Genomic DNA, 19848 nt, shown 5'->3' on the forward strand with positions numbered 1-19848 from the left:
CTTTAAAGTTCACAGTGGCTACCCTGAAGTGATTTTAGTATTTTAGTGACATAGGCATTATGTAACTTTCCTAACTGAAGAAAAGACATTCTCCAGATCTTTAAGAACTAATATTATGAAGCAAAAATGGGCTAGAAGTATTTCTGTGGATGGGATTGTTTGGTTTTAGGGAGACTGATGGCTGTGTTAAAGCTGACTTTTGGGAAACATCCCACACCTCAAGTTGGAATATGGCTGTGGTTAATTTAGGTAATTTTTCTATGGTGTGGTTCTCTTTGTTATAGGTGAATGTGGAGACAACTGTTCTTTACTCTCAGTTTCTTAAAAATTGACCAAGAAGAGACAATTTATTCTAGAATCACAGCATATTAGTGTTGGAAAAAGCCTTCCGATCATCTGATTCAATCCTATCTTTCCATGACTGGAAAAAGGGATGCGATGCAAAGGGAAGGTAACATATCCACCCAGGATTCAGTGATAGAAAAACAAGCATTTACACAAGGCTCATCTGCTTAGTACTACTGAGTTTCATAAGATAAGTAGATCATGTCCATAGGTGAATAATGAAAAAAAATTAGTGACTTCTCTAAGAAAGTGAAGGGTAAAGCCAACACTGGCATGAGGCTCACCACGTAGCACCAGGGTCACAATTCTAAGCATTTTTTTTTAGGTTGAACCTTATGAACCATATGGATTGCTAATATTTGACCATTTTGGTCCCACAAAAACAGCAGGTTTATATTGTTCAAACCAAAACATATATTAGCTCATTTAATCCTCACAACTCTGTGAAGTTTTACAGATGAAAACGCTGAGGCTAGAGAAGTTAAATAATCTGCCCAAGGTCAAATGATGGCAAATGAGAGCGAGGATTCCACACAGCAATCTTCCAGAGCTTGCGTTTTTCACCACAATTCTGCATGGCCTCTTTTCCATAGCCGGGGATGACTCCAGAGTTGTACTCTTCCTGCAGGCTTATAAACTGACAGAGATCTAGAAAGATGACTTTTTCCCATTATACTCAGTTCTTATGAAGTAGGTGCCTCCCTCACAAATCTAGACTAATTAAAAAGCTGTAAGTGATATAAAATAACCAACTGATTGTGTCTTAAAGAAAAAAAACCTATTGCTATACTCTGAATGAAGGGTTAAATAAGAAAATTATAGACATTAATAAGGTAAACTCCTCCTGTTAAGTGAAAAGTTTTAGAGTCCTGGAATAGAGGTAAGTAATACAAAAACCCAAACCACTACTTTCTTTCTTTCTATATGGTTCTAAATTATATTAAGGAAGATGTTCTATGGAATTGAAGGTAACAATCAGTAGGCTTCCGGATATCCTACAGGCATATTTGGACTGTCTCACACTGTAACTAAATCGCCATCTCCCTTCAAGTGCTCAACCATCTACAGATACACTGCCTTTTGTCACAGGTAGTCTTATGAATCTATCTTCCTAAAGGTAACAGCCGACACACTTAGGGAAGTTCTATTAACAGACATATCAAAACTGAGAGTCATAGTTGATATAACATATCACTTGGGTCAGGAAGGTGAAATTTTGAAACCACTGGTAGATAAACACACTCCCACACATACCACCTCCACACTCAGATTCGTTCTATTATGTAAAAGATGATGTCATCTCAGTTGCTCTGTAATATAATCCGCTGTTAATACACTCCATTTACTAAGATCAATCTGAGATAGTCAATATTTCTAGAACTAATACCCTTTTGTCTGACACATTTCAAACTGCTCCCCCCACCCCAGAGTATGAAAGAATTGGTTCTCTGTAGATCTTCCCATTCAGTGGATATTATTAGTTATTAACTCCACACTGATCATTTTTATATTTTAAATCAGTTCAAAGACCTCTGTGGCTCTGCTAAAAAGTCACCTGTGTCATTTGGTTAACAGAGAATGCAAAACTACAAAGGGCCTCATGAGACTGGCCCATATTATTCCCTGCCTTTGGAATTAAAGATAGGATGTGGCACATTCCTATACTAGTAAAAACCTATGGTGCAGTCACCCCAGAATTGTGTCTATTATTGAAAAACATGGTTTTCCTGTTTGATGTCAACCTCAGAAGTTAGGCATAATACATCTAATCTCCCTTAATAATCCATTTTTACATCTGTCATCCAGTAATCTATATATTTCAAACATCTAAGTTTTTAGCTGGTGTACCTGAAGAGAAGTTTGAGAGCTTTATTCTTCACTGTATGAAATAGTATTTCCTTTTATTTGACACAAACTTAACTTTCAAGTTTCTAGTCAGACTTCACTTGAGATATGGAGAATATCTGTATCCTACCAATAATCTCAAAGACTTGGAGAGAATTATTCTTTGAGTCTGTTCTCATTAGCCAGAACAGATGTCTTTTCTAGAATATTCTCTAGTTTCACCACTTTGGGTACACCAAACAGAACGTGAAATTTTTACTCAAGGGGTAGAAGATGACTAAGATGATATTTCATACACAGTTCAATTCTGGAATTGGTATTATTTGACAGTTCTAGAAGTAAATTTGAATAAAGAAGAATAACCAGTTTTTATGAGATATATGCCCAATTTAAAAGACTATCCATTTAGTCTTTGTTTTCTAGTTAAATTATACCAATTTTGACAAAGCTTTCTTCCCCAATTTTGAGATGATTCTTAATTTTTGGTTGGAAAACCTCTAAAAATCAATTTATCATATTTCCCTTGTTACATATATGTAAATTTATTCCCTCAAAAAAATTTGAGGAAAAAGAGCCCCTGTTCAGCAACCAACATTACTTATAGAGAGTCTATACTTTCCATTACTGTGTATGTGTATTATTTTTCCTTTTTATTCTCCCACAAAATAGTCTTATTACTAAAAGCCAATAACAGAAGACTTTAAAGACTCACAGAATATAACTTTCTCTCTCTCTCTTTTTCAGTTCAAATTCCTACTTTGAACCTGATATTTGTGGACTTCCTTTTTATCTATGATTGGGCTCATTTATCTTAAAAAAAACAAAAAAACAACTTCCTCTTTATTTCAACAGCTTGTGGACTTAACTGTTCTCTCCCTATAGATACACACAAAAGTATAAGACACGTTAAGCTTCATTGCAAATTACCATAGCACAGTGCACCAAATATTTGTTCTACCATTGATATTCATTCAACAGAAATGTATGAAATAGCCACTGTCAGCTAGATTAAATATATAAATGTGACTGGGACTTTATACTGTGTACATTAGCAGGATTTTCTGGCTAGGAAAGTTGCTTCTAGCTCATAGTATAAGATTATATTAATATTCCATGATATTCTTCAATGAGAACATGGATTCTTGCTGTTTTGTTACCCAAACAAGGATGAGAAATATTCTTCTATAAGCAGAACAGAGAGAAGTATGAAAAACTAGCCCAAATAATTAAGACCTAGAGAAATTAGAATTTAAAATCTCTTATATCAGGATATAAGGTAAAAGAATAGTTGGCCTCGTGCCATGTAAATCAGACTCAGATATGTACAAATTATAAAAATTGTCTGTAAAGCAAGCTAGACATTAAACCCATTCACTCCTACTTATATTAAAATTAATTTATTTAAATTAAAAAAAAACAGAGAAAGAAGAAAAGGTGCACAAAATACTTTCCCATCACTAAAAAAGTCACAAGATGATGTGGTGGAAAAAATGGGAAGGGTACAGTCAGTAAAACCTATGTAAATGACAAGGTCACTTTCATCACTAATTTTCTCCTTTTCTCTCCCATTTTACTAAGATTTCAGGATGGACAACACAATTGAGCAATTTTAAGCTTGCTTTTGGTGAAGTGTTCTAACCTATACTTTTTGTGTACTTCCCTGTTTGGACCTCAAAGCTGTGCAGCTGAGGCTCAGGTCCCTGACGTTGCACTTGGCAGTAGGTGACAAAACTCTTCTGTTTGTTCCAGATGTGTTTTAGACCCTATCTCACCCCCAGGAGCAAATCTCTTGGCTCTGCCACTGACTTCTGACTTTGAATTGGAAGGGAACACTGTCTTTTCCCACAGGCTTTGACGGGCCTCTCTGCACCTACTTCCACTGTTTTTGGCTTTTTTGGAAACACAAGATCTGAGGTTTCAGCCCTGGAAGCACAGGGAGGTTTGCAGCCCTGAAAATGCTCAACATGGTGGACCAGGCTCCTTCCAGGCTGTGTCTGATAGGCTTACAACCCCTCTTTGGGGTCTGTGTAACCCAGAGAGAAAGAGAGACTTCTTAGAACTCTGCAAAAAGCCAGAACATTTGATTTCATATGCCATCTCAACCTTAATTATAACTGCAAAGCCAAAGGCTTATAATCAGTAATCTCATTTTGGAAATTGACAAGGTCATTTCCCCCAAATAGCCATTTAAAACTATGCTATTTCTGTGGCTTGTTAAAAACCTATTGCTGAATCTTGAAAACCTGAATTAAGGTTATTGGTTTTGTAAGAGCCTGAAGGTTTCTGTGATCAATTTGAAGCCGCGACGAAGAACACCCAGGCCAGGAGAAAAGCCAGGCAAGCTAGTATTTTTTCTCCAAATAACCAACTGTGTTTTGTGTTAAGTGCCCTGCCTCTTATCGTATTTGCAGCTTCCAAAGTCCACAGCGACATTACAGTGGAACCCTGGTTCTTCACCATTCAGGAAAATACCAGCTGGCAGTCACCGGTATGAAGTGGATTCAACAACCAGGAGTGTCATATTTAGCCAGGGTAGTCTGGAGAGGAGAGGACAGACACAGACGAACCGCTGTTGCCCCTAAGAAAGATGGCCAGTGGCGCCTGGGTGGCTCTGTTGGCTAAGCGTCTGCCTTTGGCTCAGGTTATGATTCCAGGGTCCTGGGATCGAGCCTCGAGTTGGGCTCCCTGCTCAGTGGGGATCCTGCTTCTCCCTCTGCCTGTCGCTTCCCTCTGCTTGTGCTCTCTCTCTGTGTCAAATAAATAAATAAAATCTTCAAAAAAAAGACAGCCAAACAGCCAGTCTGAATGACCGATGGAAGGGGAGGGTAGCGGCTGGGCTGTGCTTACCCTTGCCGGCCTCTTGAGAGAAGACTGGACCTCATACCAAACTTCCTACACTACTGAAAGGTGACAAGTGTCCTTTTGTGAGGCCATCATGCATTACTAATCCAGGAATGAATGTTCTGTGCCTGCCGTAGCTGGCCAGGACCGTTCATTACATGAAAAAATAAGACCCGGCCGCTAATTCTTTCAAGGGTAACATGAAAAGCAGGAAATTTAAACTGCGAGACTCCAAACATGACAACTTCCTTGTGCCGACGTGACCCACACTCTCATCAGTCCCCTGCCAACCTTATGACCAAAATGCATCCCTTGTGGTGACTAGGGAGGGGCACTGGAAGCTGCATCTGAGTATCTGAGGCCTCTGTGAGGCCACCGCCGCACTTCCTGCTGCGTCCCCTTCTCAGTAAAGTCAGGGTGAGGTAAGCCAGCAGTGTCTTGTGAGTTTGACTGATAACCTGAGCCTGAAAACGTACAACTGTGGTCTTGCAAATGGCAAATGCTTTGCCTGTAAAAACAGTAATTTCTCAATCCGGCTATCATCAAGCACTCTTTGCCCAGCCTCCAGGGAAGACTGATAGTTGACTTTTACTATCTTTGAGTCTTTGAAATGTTCCCTTTTATTTTATCTATCCCATCCTGGCAATAAGCAATAATCCTAGGCATCTTGTACCAGACTACACCACACTATGTCCTTGTTGAACTGGGATCTCTCTCTAGAGGTTTTCAGATTAAAAAAAACAAACAAAATAAAAACCAAAAACCAAAAAAAACCCCCAAAACACAAAAAAACACAACAAACCCCAACTAGTTAAAAAGTGGCACAGGTAGCAGCAACTTCAACCCCAGTAGAAATCTGACAGTTTCTCCTAGAGTGATTCATGCTACAGAATCAATTGTCAAACATAATGGTATCTTTCCACAGAAATTCCTTAAAAAATGGGCACAGGCAATACAAGATAAAATTTGCTACATAAGCACATTACTTTTTTAGTAAACAAAAAGAAATGGCTAACCAAAAGTAAGGCATTTAGGAGCATCCAAGGAACCACAGGGGTGACTTGTATATGACTGTGACTTTAATACTCATTTAATAAAATCCTAGGAAGTAACCTTCTATCAGACAGTGTCTTGTTTTTCAATTTTATGTCTCAAAAGGGAAAGAAAACATGCACTGTGAAATTTACATATATGACTTATAAAGATATAGCCAAACTTAACTTCCACAAAATACCATTTTATTTTAATTTAATTACCAGCTAGTAGGTCTGCCGACGCTGAAGAACTAGAAGCAGCCTGAGGTGCAGGTTGGGGTTCAGAAGCACTACTTCCAAATGCATCTACCCATTATCCATTGTGCAGCAAAAAAGTAAAAGAATGTAAACAGTAAGTACAGTAAGTAAATTAAGTGTTTTGCCAAGAAATGCATAGACATGACACTGTGTGGTGAGCTTGTCACCTGTGGGATAACTGAAATGATTGAGTGAGCTGAATTATGCTCTGACCAGTTTATTCTCTCAAAAAAGAGTTCTAGAATATTTCAGATTAACACCCCTTTGTAAGACAATTCTTTTTTAAAAAATAAAAGTTTTGGACTAAATCCTGACATCTCTTAAAATAGGACCAAGGTTTAAAAAATTTTGCCCGAAGGCAATTACAATGGAATTTTCCCATTTAGAACTCTATTAAAGTTAGAAAAAAAAATTAACAGACTTAATTCAAGCAGCAGCAACAGCTCCACTTGTACCCATTTATCAGAGTTCAGTGTTTATTTGCCACAAGTTTTGAGCTCTGAATGTCAGAGACTGTGACACCATTGTACCCCTCATGGCACATACCATGATGCTTCCATGTACAGTAGGTAAGGTACTCAGTGTGGTTTAACTTGCTAAGAATGGCATTTTGGCCTGTGGCATGCACATTTGTGGATGTTCATGAAGAAATCACTTCAAACCTGTACTTTTCCCTATAAATTTACTGCTACTAAATGACTTTAAATGCATCACCCTAATGAGTAGTGCAAGAGTTAATTCAGTACATCTCCCTGCCTTCAGATAACATATAAAGTAAGAGGAAAATACATTTAAACCAGTGAAACATCTTCTAGTCGTCTGGAAAGATTTTAAAACATTAAGCTCAATAAACCCTACAGAATAATGCATGGCTGTACAGCTTATGTTTTCAGTTTCGACTGGCTTGTTTTCAATTCTAAATTATCTAGTTAACGTTTATATTGCTTTTAAGAACTTAGAAATGCCAATTTAGCCAACAGATCAGGTTCACCAAGGAAGAACAGTAGAAGGAAATTCCAACCAGCTGATTCTACATTAGGATGCACAGAAAGTTAAAAACACAAAGACTTTGAATGAAAAATGATCTGGTTCTGTTAGGCCATGCATTGAAAATTGTGACGAACTGATGAGGATGAAGATGATGATGGCAAAGCAATGGGAAAGATCTTAAAAACTTAAGTTTACAGTTAAGAGATGGAAATAACTTCAGAGTCAAAAGAAAGAATGATGGAATATAACAAAAGAGAAGATGTAGAAACTGTTCTGAGGGAGGAAAAAAATAAAGACTGTTTACATGTTGAAGGAGGAGAGGTACGCACCCCCAAAAAGGTCTATCACGCCTGAAGAATCCACCTTTGCTGGAGAGGCAGTGGTTGCAGGAGACGGTACTGCAAATGCATCCACTGCAGTGAAGCACACAACAGGAAAAATCGCACGTCACCCAAGGGAAAATAAAGCCATGCATGAGCCTTGACAGATGGCTTCCTGGGATTTCGTGTTTAACAGCGGGCAGTAAGATCGCAGACAGTCTTAACAGTTAAGACAAAGCAAATGGATTTAAAAATATACACTCTCCCAAAGAAAATAACATTTGACTTCTTGAACTCAGAGGTTTTAGTGTGGGGCAGGGGGGGAAGTTGTCTCTTTTCACCAGCATTAGGTTGGAAATTATGAACCTCATCAGTTAGTGATGGGCCAAAATGAGATTGTTTTTTTTCTTTTCCAAGTGAATTTTGAGTTTAAAAGAACTCCAGACAAACCTGCACGTCTTCGTGTCCGCCTCTGCACACACAACCCCCACCAGACATCTCAGAAGGCTTGGCCTTGGCAGAAGCACTCACCGGATAAGAGGTCAGCAGTGAGAGAACTCTCAGGCACAGGAGAGGCCCCTTGTGGTGGAGAGGAGAAAGCGTCTTCCCAAAGTGAAACAAACCAAAACCAAGCAGAGGTAAGTAGAAAGCGGAAATCAAAGTTCAGTATTTAACAAATGCATTATCACAGGGGAGCATCAAGAGTTCAGTCATCAAAACATCGGAGGAGGGGGGGAACTAATGTTCAAAAAAAAAGGGGTGGCTTTGGTTTTACCTGTACCAAACAGGTCTATGCTAGGAGCAGCATCTGGCTTAGGCGCTGCAGCGACTTCCGGAGGGGCCTCAAACAAATCTAAGACCAAGAACACACATGCCTTTACTCTACTGGACAGACCAGCCTGACACAGCATCACCTCCCAGTTGTATATCAGCACGGGGGAGAATTCCGAAATAAGCAGCATGGGGTTGACCCAGTTGTCATGCAGTAACAGTTGTGTGTGCAGGGCATCTCGGGTACCAGAATTCAATCCACCCGATGGAGAGAGTTCAACAACAACAAATCATTACCACCAAAGATATCTAGAGCAGGAGGAGCGGCGGTGGCGGTGGCTGAGGTGGTGGCGGGGGCGGCGGTGGCCGCGGTGGCAGCTGCGACAGCGGGAGCAGGAGAAGGAGCAGTGGCGGGAACCGGAGGGGCTGTGCTAGCTGTAGGGGTAACTACAGGAACACTGGTCTCAGGTGGCTTCATTGCAAAGAGGTCCAGCTCGGGTGCAGCCTCTGCACTACCTTCAGACGGGGCAAAGGGGTCTTTTGGAAAAGGAAGGTGGAGACACACATATAGCATCAGTAAGGAAAAAGAGAGAGAGAAAGAGAGAGAGAGAGAGAGAGAGGCATCATAACTATGGGTAAGAGACATCTTATGCAGATATTCACACACTAGCTAGGCATTAGGCTGCCTGGACTGAACTACTATCCTATTAGCAATGGTCAGTGATTAGGATGTTTTTCTAAACAAGAAAAAAAAAGAAAAACTAAAATGCTTCAATGTAAGATTAGCCTACAGTCTAGGATTAGAGATTGTTCTTCAAATCCTCAATCTGGGCAATTTGGTAGCTTTGAAAATTCACTAAAACATGCCTACATAGTAGAACTCAGCGCTACAGAAGAGTACAATCCAGCAGGAGGGGACCAAAAAAAAACATTAAGAGAGCATACTTGCACTGACAAAAATTGTCAATCTTGAGAAATTGTCAATTTTGATAAGTATGCACTTGGTCGTCTTAATGTTTTAAGTGCCGGCGCTACTGATTCAGTTATGATGAATGATCCTTTATACTCAGAAGAAATTAAAGTCAGAAAAACATATGGCCACATCTCACAACGGGAGTTTCACATCGGGACAGAGAAAACAACAGACTTGCTCGTGACTATCGACCCACCATTTCCTGAGCATGCATCAAGTGCGGCGGCTACGGGGGCTGGGGTTGCTGGCGCGGCGGCCCCTTCGGATGCTGCAGGGGCCTCCCCGGGAGAAGCTGCAAAGGCATCTTGGGTGCGGTTTTTAAAACAACACAAATTAAAGGAATAAAAAGAGAAGAAAATATAGTAAAAGAACCAAGTTAAATTGCAGAAAAGGCTCCCTTATACATGAATTTCTTCAAATGCATTCTTATGGCCCATGCACTGTTGGCGGTCACAAAATAGTGATTCTTTGCACTCCTTCGTGTTAGTTACATGCAAGTGGTACAGGATTCATACTGCTGAGGCCTATTAGGATCCATCAGGTAACAAGATTCCCATTGTATAAGGGCTCGGAGAAGCATGTTTTACATAACATTAGAAATTAATGGATGTGAAAATTAAAACACAAAAATAACTTTATTACGTGATTTAAGACATTAGTCTTTCATGACCGGTGAACACTTATTCACTATGTTACTATGATGTCTCTTTGGTGGTTTCTACCAAACATAGATGTCTTCTTTAATGGCAATAAAATTAAACATATGATGGTAATGTAAACAATTATAGTTTAAAAAAGTTTTATCGCCTAGTACAGGCATAATTACACTGTTAACATGAAAGGTTTACTAAGTATTCGTAAGAAAGTTAAGTCTTTGTTATCCTTGAAAAACATTTTCAGATACAACCAAGGATTTAAGGAAATAACAAAATTAGGGGATGACACTATAATGCCTTTATTTCAACTTAAATTTATTGTTTTAAAATATTGTATTCCTCTCATTATTTAGAAAATGATCTATTTTTAACAAACTAAAAACACAGTTTCATGCTTTAAGACTGTAAGTGTATTACTATTTATAGCAGAAAATCCATCTACATACAGGCAGTCCCAGTTTATAAACGCCCAATATATAAATGGCTGATGTGTACAAACAGCACCCAATGTGTTTCTGTCAGTAAACCGTGTTAATTTGGTAAAAAAAAAAAAAAATCCTGGAGTCTTCAAAGAGATTCTATAGCTCGAAAGTACAAAAGAATGAAGCTATCATTAGCATGATTTGCTGAGAAGAAATTCCTGGAATCTGCCACTTACCTGCTAGACTTTTCATCCTAAAATACTGCCTTCCACAATATCTACAAGTGTCCCCTAGAACACTGTTCCTCTGGCCGTTAAGGATTTATTATATATGCTTGTGAAATGCTACACAGTATATCCCTTTTCTTGGAGATTTACGTAGTATATGTTAGGCCGTAGGAAGTCCTATAGTGAAGGCACTTGTCTTGGAGTTTAACCCAGTATGTTCCAAACTGATCTTAGTATGAAACAGACTTTCCTCCTTTTCTGTCCTGAGGCCCAGCATTAAGTGGAACAACAAACAATAAATTGGTCACTTGGGTTGAAAGGTCCTTTACAAGAACACAAATATCCTTAGAAGACACAATGAGACAATCAGTTATTCATATCTTACAGATTTATTTGATCTGCTTCCTTCCCTCAGCTACACAAGGGAATATGTTTTTGGAGCAAAGGTCTGTCAGGGGAGAAGCCAAATAATACTGGAGTGTGGCTAGGCCAGGCTTGCTTTCCCAGATGCAATGCTAAGGACACTGTAATAGGGGGCTTAGAGCAATATGAAAACCTTAAGAGCTGGGGCAGAACACAGGAGAACTAGTAAAAATGGTAATAGTGGTCACTAGTGAGTATGTGCCACTGTGTAAATACTTTATGGACATTATTAAACTTAATCCCTGTAACTATCTCACAATAGAGGTTCTGTTATCTCCACTTTGTAGATAAGAACAGAAGCTTGGGGAGTCTGAGTGACTTGACCAAACAGGTCACCAAACAGGCAAATGGTAGTGTCAGGATTTGGTCGTAAACTGACGGAGGTTTGTGTGTTCAGATACTATGTCGCACTGTCAAGAGCCATGCCACACTCTACTATTTCGTCTTTGTTGGATGGAATAAACACCAGTTATATCAGTGTTGGGGGTCAAGTAAATATCCATGGGCTGACCTCTTCAATTATCACCCATGTGTAAGTGGGTGAAACCCATTATTTGTAACCATGTCCTCAGAAGAGGTTTTTTTCTTCCCTGTCATCTCCTTTTATCCTGTTACTTAAAACTAAACATTATAAACTCCTCTAGTCCCATCAGAACTTCTCTTAAAGGGCACCTGGGTGGCTCAGTCATTAAGCGTCTGCCTTCGGCTCAGGTCATGATCTCAGGGTCCTGGGATCGAGCCCCACATCGGGCTCCCTGCTCAGCGGGAAGCCTGCTTCTCCCTCTCCCACTCCCCCTGCTTGTGTTCCCTCTCTCACTGTGTCTTTCTCTGTCAAATAAATAAATAAAAATCTTAAAAAAAAAAAAAAAAAAAAAGAACTTCTCTTAAGGACAGGAGCCCAGCTGCTCCAGGTCCTGTCTGATAAGTCTTCCAGGCCAGGAAGGAGAGATTTGCATGAGTGAGGCTGCAGCCGAACCCAGCCCCAGCCACTGCCTGACTAGCCAGGAAGGAGACCCTGAATGAGAACAGTCCAGCAGAGCTCAGTTGGCTCAAGAGCTGTGAGAGGTAATAGGATTTTTTTGTTGTAAATAAAACAAAACTTGTTTTACTACCTTTCTTTCATTATCAATGGCAGCATTATCCTTCCAGTTCTGAAAATTCAAGCTCTTCCCAATCAAGTTCTCTTTCCCTTGTTACCCATTTGCAGTTCATTTTTACATTCCGCTTATTTTCAAACAGTGCTATTTCCTGGAAATGCATGTGCCTGCTGTTCTACAATTATGGACCCAGTCCAGACTTTCCCCAGCAAAATCATCTCCCTGATACTGCCGATATAGACCAGCCTTTTTTCCTTCTAGCAATCTAGGAAGAGTTTTCTCTTAATTTTTTTAGCATGTGACTGCCTTTCTAAAAATTTCATTTGAAAATTTTTTTATTTCATTTGAAATTTACTTAGCTGTAATTTTCCCCACCTGAACTCTCCCCATGTTCTCCAGTCACACGAACCATCTTTAAATCACATACTTGGCACAAAGGTTTCAATCATTGTCAACAGCCTGGAAGTCACCATTCCAGTCTTCCCCAAAGGTCCCAGGTTGTAAGACTCTTATATGAAATCTATTTTTAAGTGCTGTATTTAAGTTCTGGTTTTAAGGAAGGTTGATTAACTTAGTTTGTCAACAAACTTGTGCAAATGAAAGCAGTCTTGTGAGCTAAGTTCTCTGGTTTTCCAGCCACTTGGTTTCATGCCCACAGACTACATCCTCATGAAGGCTTGCTCACATACTGACACAGGTGAATGAAAGGGTACCCTGGCGAATGTGTAGAGGAATTAGTATCAGTTTTGCATTCTGGTGCTTAGAAAAACCCTGTGTTGTGTCAGACTAATGTGTTGCTGTTAGCAAAGTTTTCAAGTGAAAAATAGGATATTTTAAAGAAGTTTGTCTTTTATTTTTATCAGTATCTGTAAATTTTACTGATTTTTTAAAAGCACAATACTATCTTGCAGTCTTGTTCTGCATGACCACAGAAAGCAGATTTTTTTCTTAAAGTTCACTTTAAAAAATAAAGCATTTAGTAAGTATAATGTTTCTGAAAAAAAAATTTTAATGACTTACACTGAAATAACTAAAATGTTATGTGGGTATCAATCTGGATATTTAAAACTGATAACATTTCCTATTTTTCAAATTTGTAATGAGAATGCATAGAAAATTTCAATGTTTTAATATTTCATACTCATGAAATTAATTAGCTACTTTTCAGAAATTAAAGCTCTTTAACTTATTTCTAAAGATACCTATTTAATACTGCTGTACAAGCTAGGTAAAACCTTGAAAGCACATATTTTAAAGTCATATAAACAAAATATCTGGTGCCCTTGTGTATTTAAAGAGTTCTATCACTTGCCCATTTTAGTGATAGAGTAAGAAAAAAAATGGCCACACAACATGGCCCATCTCTAAATGATTCGTTGTAAATCAATAAAGAGCATGAAAGAAATTAGGGAATATCCTTGAAAACTACATAACAGTGACACGTATAGACTCCTGACCATAAATGATAGAGACTTTATAGCTGTCAGAGGTCAGGGGACAGGTTGTGGGACTATCCAGATCAATAAAAATGATTGTGATGAGATTTACAGATGTACTCACTAAACCTACAGCCAAATGTCTAGAAAAGATACTGGTAAAATCCCAAGAAGGGCTCCATTCTTTGGCATTAAGTTAGAGGGCTTTCTGAAGCATTAGTCTTTTAAAGCTGTATTTCAGGTTAGAAAGAGCCATGACAATATTTACAAATATACAGATTTTTCTGCTTGAGGAATGCAGAAAAGTCAGTAATAAGTGATCAACACAAACAGCATGATGGCACAAAGACTATCTCAAAGCAATATATTAGGCTTTATTATTCTAGAGAGCCATGAGGGAAGCAAGCTGGAGTTGACTGATTTCATAAAGGCAATTAAGCTCCTTACAAATGGACTGAAAAACAAAAATCTAAAGAGCTAAAGATGTGGAAATGTTCAAGCACACAAGAGTTACCCATCGTGTCCATATTTTCCTTGATGTTTTTCTGTCAACATAAGCCTATGAGAAACCACTCATATCCATACTAATTGTGGGGGGAGTAGAAGGGGGTGAAGAAGTTGATTTTATAAATTTAAGCTAAAAATTTAATTTTTGGTCTCAGAAGTTATAGAGGCATACCTGAAAAACTAACTTTTGCTAGTGGTTGACTATTTTTAATAAAACATTCAAGAGCCTTCCCCTATTTTTTTAAAAATGGTTTTCTCCTGTAATAGGAACGGCAGCATGGCAAGACAGCAGCAACTTCCTCGTGTGAAACGCTTGCCACAGTGCTGTGTCCAGTTGAGTGCTCCTTGTCTCGGACAGTGTCAGCCAGCCTCAGCGACTGGGCCATGGTGGGGAGCACAGCGCTAAGTGGCAGTGTGTAAGCGTACCTTCCCTGGGGAATGTACTGACTCCACCAGAGCCTGCCAAACCTCTCCTGCTCTCCCCGTCACTCACCTCCTCCAATTTCTTTACCATTTTCTCAAAAGGCCCTGGGAAAGATGTTATATGGTAGTGAAGAAACACAAAACTATGATGACTATAACACCATTCGATGTATGTATTTGACATCAGCACTTCTCCAGGTGTGGACATCAGCACCACTCAGATGGGAATGTGTAAATGGCTGCAGATGGTTCCTCAGGTCCAGGCATATTATGCTGCCAGAGTCTAGGATACCTGACTCAAGCTCACAGCTGTAAATCAACTCTGTCAGAATTTACATTTTCACGTAAAGTATATTTTCAGGCAATCATTTCAAAGCCTGACCTAAACCTGTTTTCCATCAGCATTTTGAGTGTTGGTAGCAGATGATCTCTCAAAGTTCCAAAGCCAAAGATGCTCCAAGTTTTTGCTTGTACAGAACAAGCTTACAGTTACAAAAATGGGCATATCACTAAACTCTCTTCAGAGACCTCCAAATCTGAACTGCTCTTAGATGATTTTTTGTCTTACATCTTAAAAAATAACTTAAGCCAGGACTTCCCCTTCCATATTCTCCAAGCACTATTCATTCACCTAGTGTGAATGTGGTCAAAAAGTCACACCTAAATATGATAGAGAGGTCTGGTACCATCTTCAAATAGATACTGCTGAGCAGGAGCATATAGGGGACAAGGGTTCTAATAGCAACTTAAATCCTCACTTTTAAAAAATGGAAAAATCAAGTGGGCCCAAAGTATTGCAACCTTTGCTCTAAAGCCACTAAAATTAAGTGAAGATAAAGTTATGAAGTTAGCGAAGATAAATGCATATTAATAAACATGTAAAAAGTAGTGGAACACTATGACGTGCTGTTATATGATGTAAACATTTTTAAGCACCTTACCTCTAAGGTAATTTTAGCAAACCCGGCAGGAAAGGGACAAAGCCGTGATGTGACTGACTAACCTCCAAAGAGATCCACGTCAGCAGTGACAGCAGTGACAGTTGTAGTAGTTGAGGCAGAGGCTGAAGCAGTTGCAGTTTCAGAAGCTGTGGTAGGAGGGGTAGGTTCTGGTGCAAAGGGATCTGAAACTTGTGCTTCAGAGGGAACAGAGGAAAGTGCAGCCAGAGAATCTACGTTGCACCACAGACAGAGAACCAACAGGAGAGAAGAGGAGGAAAAGGAGAGAAGATATACCAGACTCCATAGGACCAAATAGGGACAGTTATTCAGAGACGGAGGTCTCTCACAACAGAAGCTTAAAATAAAGCTTTACTCACCCTCTCCCAAAAGGTCTACCGATGTCCAGTATGTGTCAGCGTATGAAGAAATAAGAGAGAAAGCTGAAACATGCAACCACACCAATGTCCAAGCAGGGCGAGGTACTAACTGAAGACGTTTTAGCTGTATGCACCTTTCTGGACCATTCGTAATCACGAAATAGTGTATTAACTCTTATTATCATGGAATGTTTGTGCTGGAAAGGACTGTGGGATCCTCTAGATCAAGCTTCCAATTTTATAGATGGGAAAACAGAGAGCAAGCAAGGTCAAGAGACTTACCTGAAGTCAGCTCTAAATAACTTTGACAAGGGGCGCCTGGGTGGCTCAGTTGGTTAAGTGACTGCCTTCGGCTCAGGTCATGATCCTGGAGTCTCAGGATCGAGTCCCATATCGGGCTCCCTGCTTGGCGGGGAGTCTGCCTCTCCCTCTGACCCTCCCCCTTCTCATGTGCTCTCTCTCTCTCTCTCATTCTCTCTCTCAAATAAATAAATAAAATCTTTAAAAAATAAATAAATAAATAAATAAATAAATAACTTTGACAAACTCTATTTCTTACCAGATTTACCATTTCATCTGCTTTGATGCATTTCACTACACGATAAATATCAATTCTAAGGAAACTGTAGTTGATGAAACTTTATTAATCCTCTATTTGATGTGTCACTTCAGTCCAGAATACCATAGAATAAATACAGGCTTTCTGGTAGCTGCAGTTTGATTGTAGAACATACCAAACACAGTCAAAGAACAGTCCAAGTTTAGGGGCTAGAAAAAAATAACCCTCAGCTCCATGATTTTTGTCTTCATAAATTTCACACTATTGGATGTTTTTCAATTCTATATATAATCTTTCCATTTATAAACATTATGTGACAACATATGAGAATTATTTTTAAGATGAATGAGACAAGACTGTGTAGCATCCAAACTTTTCAGGCCTTCTGAGGTCTGCACTCCTTTAGGAGGTGCATACTTTCTTAGTGTTCAACAGTGGGATTACAGTTGGCATCCTAAATAAAAAGCCCAGGAAGGGTAATTCTTAACTATACTATGACTTTAGGTTAAACATTTAGAGAGTCCAATAGTATTCTTGTATTCCCACTCATGTGATATAACCCAGGGCTCATATTTGAATTCATGAATGTTACTGGAAATTTATTTTAATCATGAAGAAATTTTATCAGAACTAATTAGGGAGCTATTTTCTTAAGAGCCTTAGAAACAATATGAGAACTAAGTAAACTAAAAGTTCCAGAAGACATTTAAAAAACTGAGAAACATAAATTTGACACTAAAAATAATCATATTCATTTAACTATGCAATTTACAAACCCAATAAATATTAGATAAAGCACTCTACAGACACACTAAGGTAATCAAGGCCCTTCTAACCAAATCTTATATATTTCATAACAGTATTAACAAATTATAGCACACAGGGTACTTCACATTAGAAACAGTTTTTTAATTTTGGAACATATGCGTAATTAACAGCAGGCAAAAAGGAGCTATGTTGATTTGGGGCTGTAAGCTGAAAAGGTAGGTCCCAAATCCTGAGAAACAGAAGGTACTTCCAATAATTCCTCAAACCAACAGTATCACGCCCAATACAACTGTTACTCTATACTCATACATCCCAAAATATTAATTAGAAACCAAACTGGGTCATAAGAAGCCAGACAGACTTGGTTTCTCTATTCTCCTGGCATTGGTGGGACTCTCTCTCGTCTTGCTTTATCAATGGCTAGTTCAAGAAACAATGTGATAGCAGAAGAGCTAAGAACCATGTGATTTAACAGTTTCCAGACTTGCTATTGTCTATGACAGGGAATGGACAATTTATTTCGTACATTTGGTAAGCGAGAAAGGAGAAGACTATTCACGTGTATTAGAAAGAGAGAGAAATAGAAATATTCTTAAAAAGTATGAAAGATTAAAATACTAGTTCCATGTTTTTGGCTAGTGTTTTATTCAGATGGAGAGTCATAAGACTTGCTGCAATATGATGAAAGATGGAAAGTAAAATTTCCTAGGGAAATGTATGATAACTAAACATGGTGCATAACTGATGCTGAAAACTTTTGCTACAGGTGTTAATCTCTAAAAATCTTAATTTTCTGGATGAAATACAATTATGTTACTTATTTCTTGCTTGATGCAAAACTCTCCCTAGTATAAAAGAAAGCCCTACTTTATGATGATGGGAACAGCTATTATTCTCAAAGCTGCCACTGTTTATAAAAGATTAAACTATACAAACTGCTCCTCCCCATAACCCACAGCAGCAGAGTTCAATTCACTGGCAAGTAGTACATAATCAGAGTTATTTTTGTGTGTTAGAAAATATTCACTGTAACTGAGGAAACAAAACTACAACTAAATTTATAAGGAAATCTATATTTTGCAGTGATATGAAGCTAAACTTCCTAGGTTATTATAAAGATTGAATGTGTTAATATATTTAAGTGCTCACCCTTACCTGGAACATATCAAATGCTTGCTAATAAATAATAGCAAGAGCTAACATTTAAGTCAAGTTATAATTTTCATTACAGAACTATGACTTTCAAAGCTTCTATAAATCTTTCTGCGTGTATGTGTGTGTACACATGCATGTTTCCAAAATAGCCCACAGATATGCCCCCAGATTTAATTAGCAAGCAAATGGTAATATGTCACTAAAATTGCTTGTACTGTGGGTAATATTCCCCATGGAAACTATTAAAGTCATATGATTGCATAATAATGGTGAGCCTTCAAATGGATGTTGGTAATTACTTTCTATTAGGTCTCTTAATTCTAACAAAAACCCTAATTAGGTCAACTAATAAAAGCCTAATAGGAATTCTGTATTTCTCAGAAAAGAGAAATTTCACTTCAAGCATTTATAAGAAGAAATGATCTGTTTCCCACTTCTAAGATACACAGAAAGACAACACACAGACTCACTTGTTTGTGCTGAGAGAGGAATTTATTATGAAGAGAAAAATACTCTCCTTATTATGGGGCCAATGGCAGGGATTAAAAAAACGCTCTGTCATCTTTCAGTCAAACATTTTCATTATCAGCCCACAGAATGAAAATCTTATATGGCATTATTTAACTTAGGTTTACTAAAATATGAATTTGCTAAAATGTGGTTGTGTTATGCCAACAGGAAAAATACTATCATTTACAATATGTACCTTAAAATGGTAATATTTATCAGTACCCATAACCCCCATGAGAAATTCATAAACACCTGAAATGGCCTTAGTTGTTGGAAAATGAATCCTCTTACTAGCATTATGGTCAGATAAGAATATCTAAATAAGTCTACAGAGTTTTAAGGTTTATAGTTTATTGTCTGGTTATGCAAAATTAAAATGTGTTTCAATAATAGAAGTGGCATGAATTTATCAAACAAGATCGAGAAAGTGATTTTATTTATTTTTGCTTAGTCAAATGACCGAAACATATTTGTTATAACTTAGCATCATGTTCAACCCCTACTGGGTATCTATAGGATAAATACAAACTGAAGGTAGTGAATATTTCTCGATTTCATATTATACAACTTTACTTCAATTTCTTAAGGCTTATAAATTTTACTATTCTGCTTAGGAATTAGAGAATTTATGAGTATTTTTTCTCTCTAGCTGACCTTCGACTACTATGAAATAGTACAGTTATAGATATTTTCTTGAGACAGAAGACTAATGATGTCTGATTATCAAAAAGTGACCATCAGGCCCTGAGCCAAGGTTCTGCTAGCCTATCAGGTGCTTTATTTCTTTTTCTTGCCTAATTGGTCTGGCTAAGACTTCCAGCACTATGTTGAATAGAAGTGGAGAGTGGGCATCCTTGTGTTGTCCCTAATCTTAAGAGAAAAAGGTTTCAGCTTTTCACCATTGAGTATGATGTTAGCTGTGGGCTCATCATATATGGCCTTTATAATGTTAAGGTACATTCCTTCTACC

General features: G+C 38.3%; 1 protein-coding gene across 11 annotated transcripts in view; it reads right to left on the minus strand.

The window, feature by feature from the left end:
• SNAP91 (synaptosome associated protein 91) overlaps positions 1-19848 on the minus strand; it is a 147226-nt gene that overhangs the window by 31428 nt on the left and 95950 nt on the right. For 10 of the 11 annotated variants that reach the window (XM_073893573.1, XM_073893576.1, XM_073893579.1 and 7 more), the window contains exons 14-21: positions 15887-15901; positions 15572-15739; positions 9574-9681; positions 8702-8941; positions 8409-8486; positions 8165-8236; positions 7643-7726; positions 6288-6371 (exon numbers count right to left, since the gene is read on the minus strand). In XM_073893573.1, the coding sequence (XP_073749674.1) occupies positions 6288-6371; positions 7643-7726; positions 8165-8236; positions 8409-8486; positions 8702-8941; positions 9574-9681; positions 15572-15739; positions 15887-15901 (849 nt within the window). The remainder of the gene's footprint in view (positions 1-6287; positions 6372-7642; positions 7727-8164; positions 8237-8408; positions 8487-8701; positions 8942-9573; positions 9682-15571; positions 15740-15886; positions 15902-19848) is intronic. The other variant, XM_073893575.1, reaches the window with a different exon arrangement.

The sequence above is a fragment of the Callorhinus ursinus genome, unplaced genomic scaffold (assembly GCF_003265705.2).
Source record: "Callorhinus ursinus isolate GAN/ISIS: 27379988/994484 unplaced genomic scaffold, GSC_fseal_2.0 scaffold6, whole genome shotgun sequence".
In the NCBI taxonomy this organism is placed as follows: domain Eukaryota; kingdom Metazoa; phylum Chordata; class Mammalia; order Carnivora; family Otariidae; genus Callorhinus; species Callorhinus ursinus.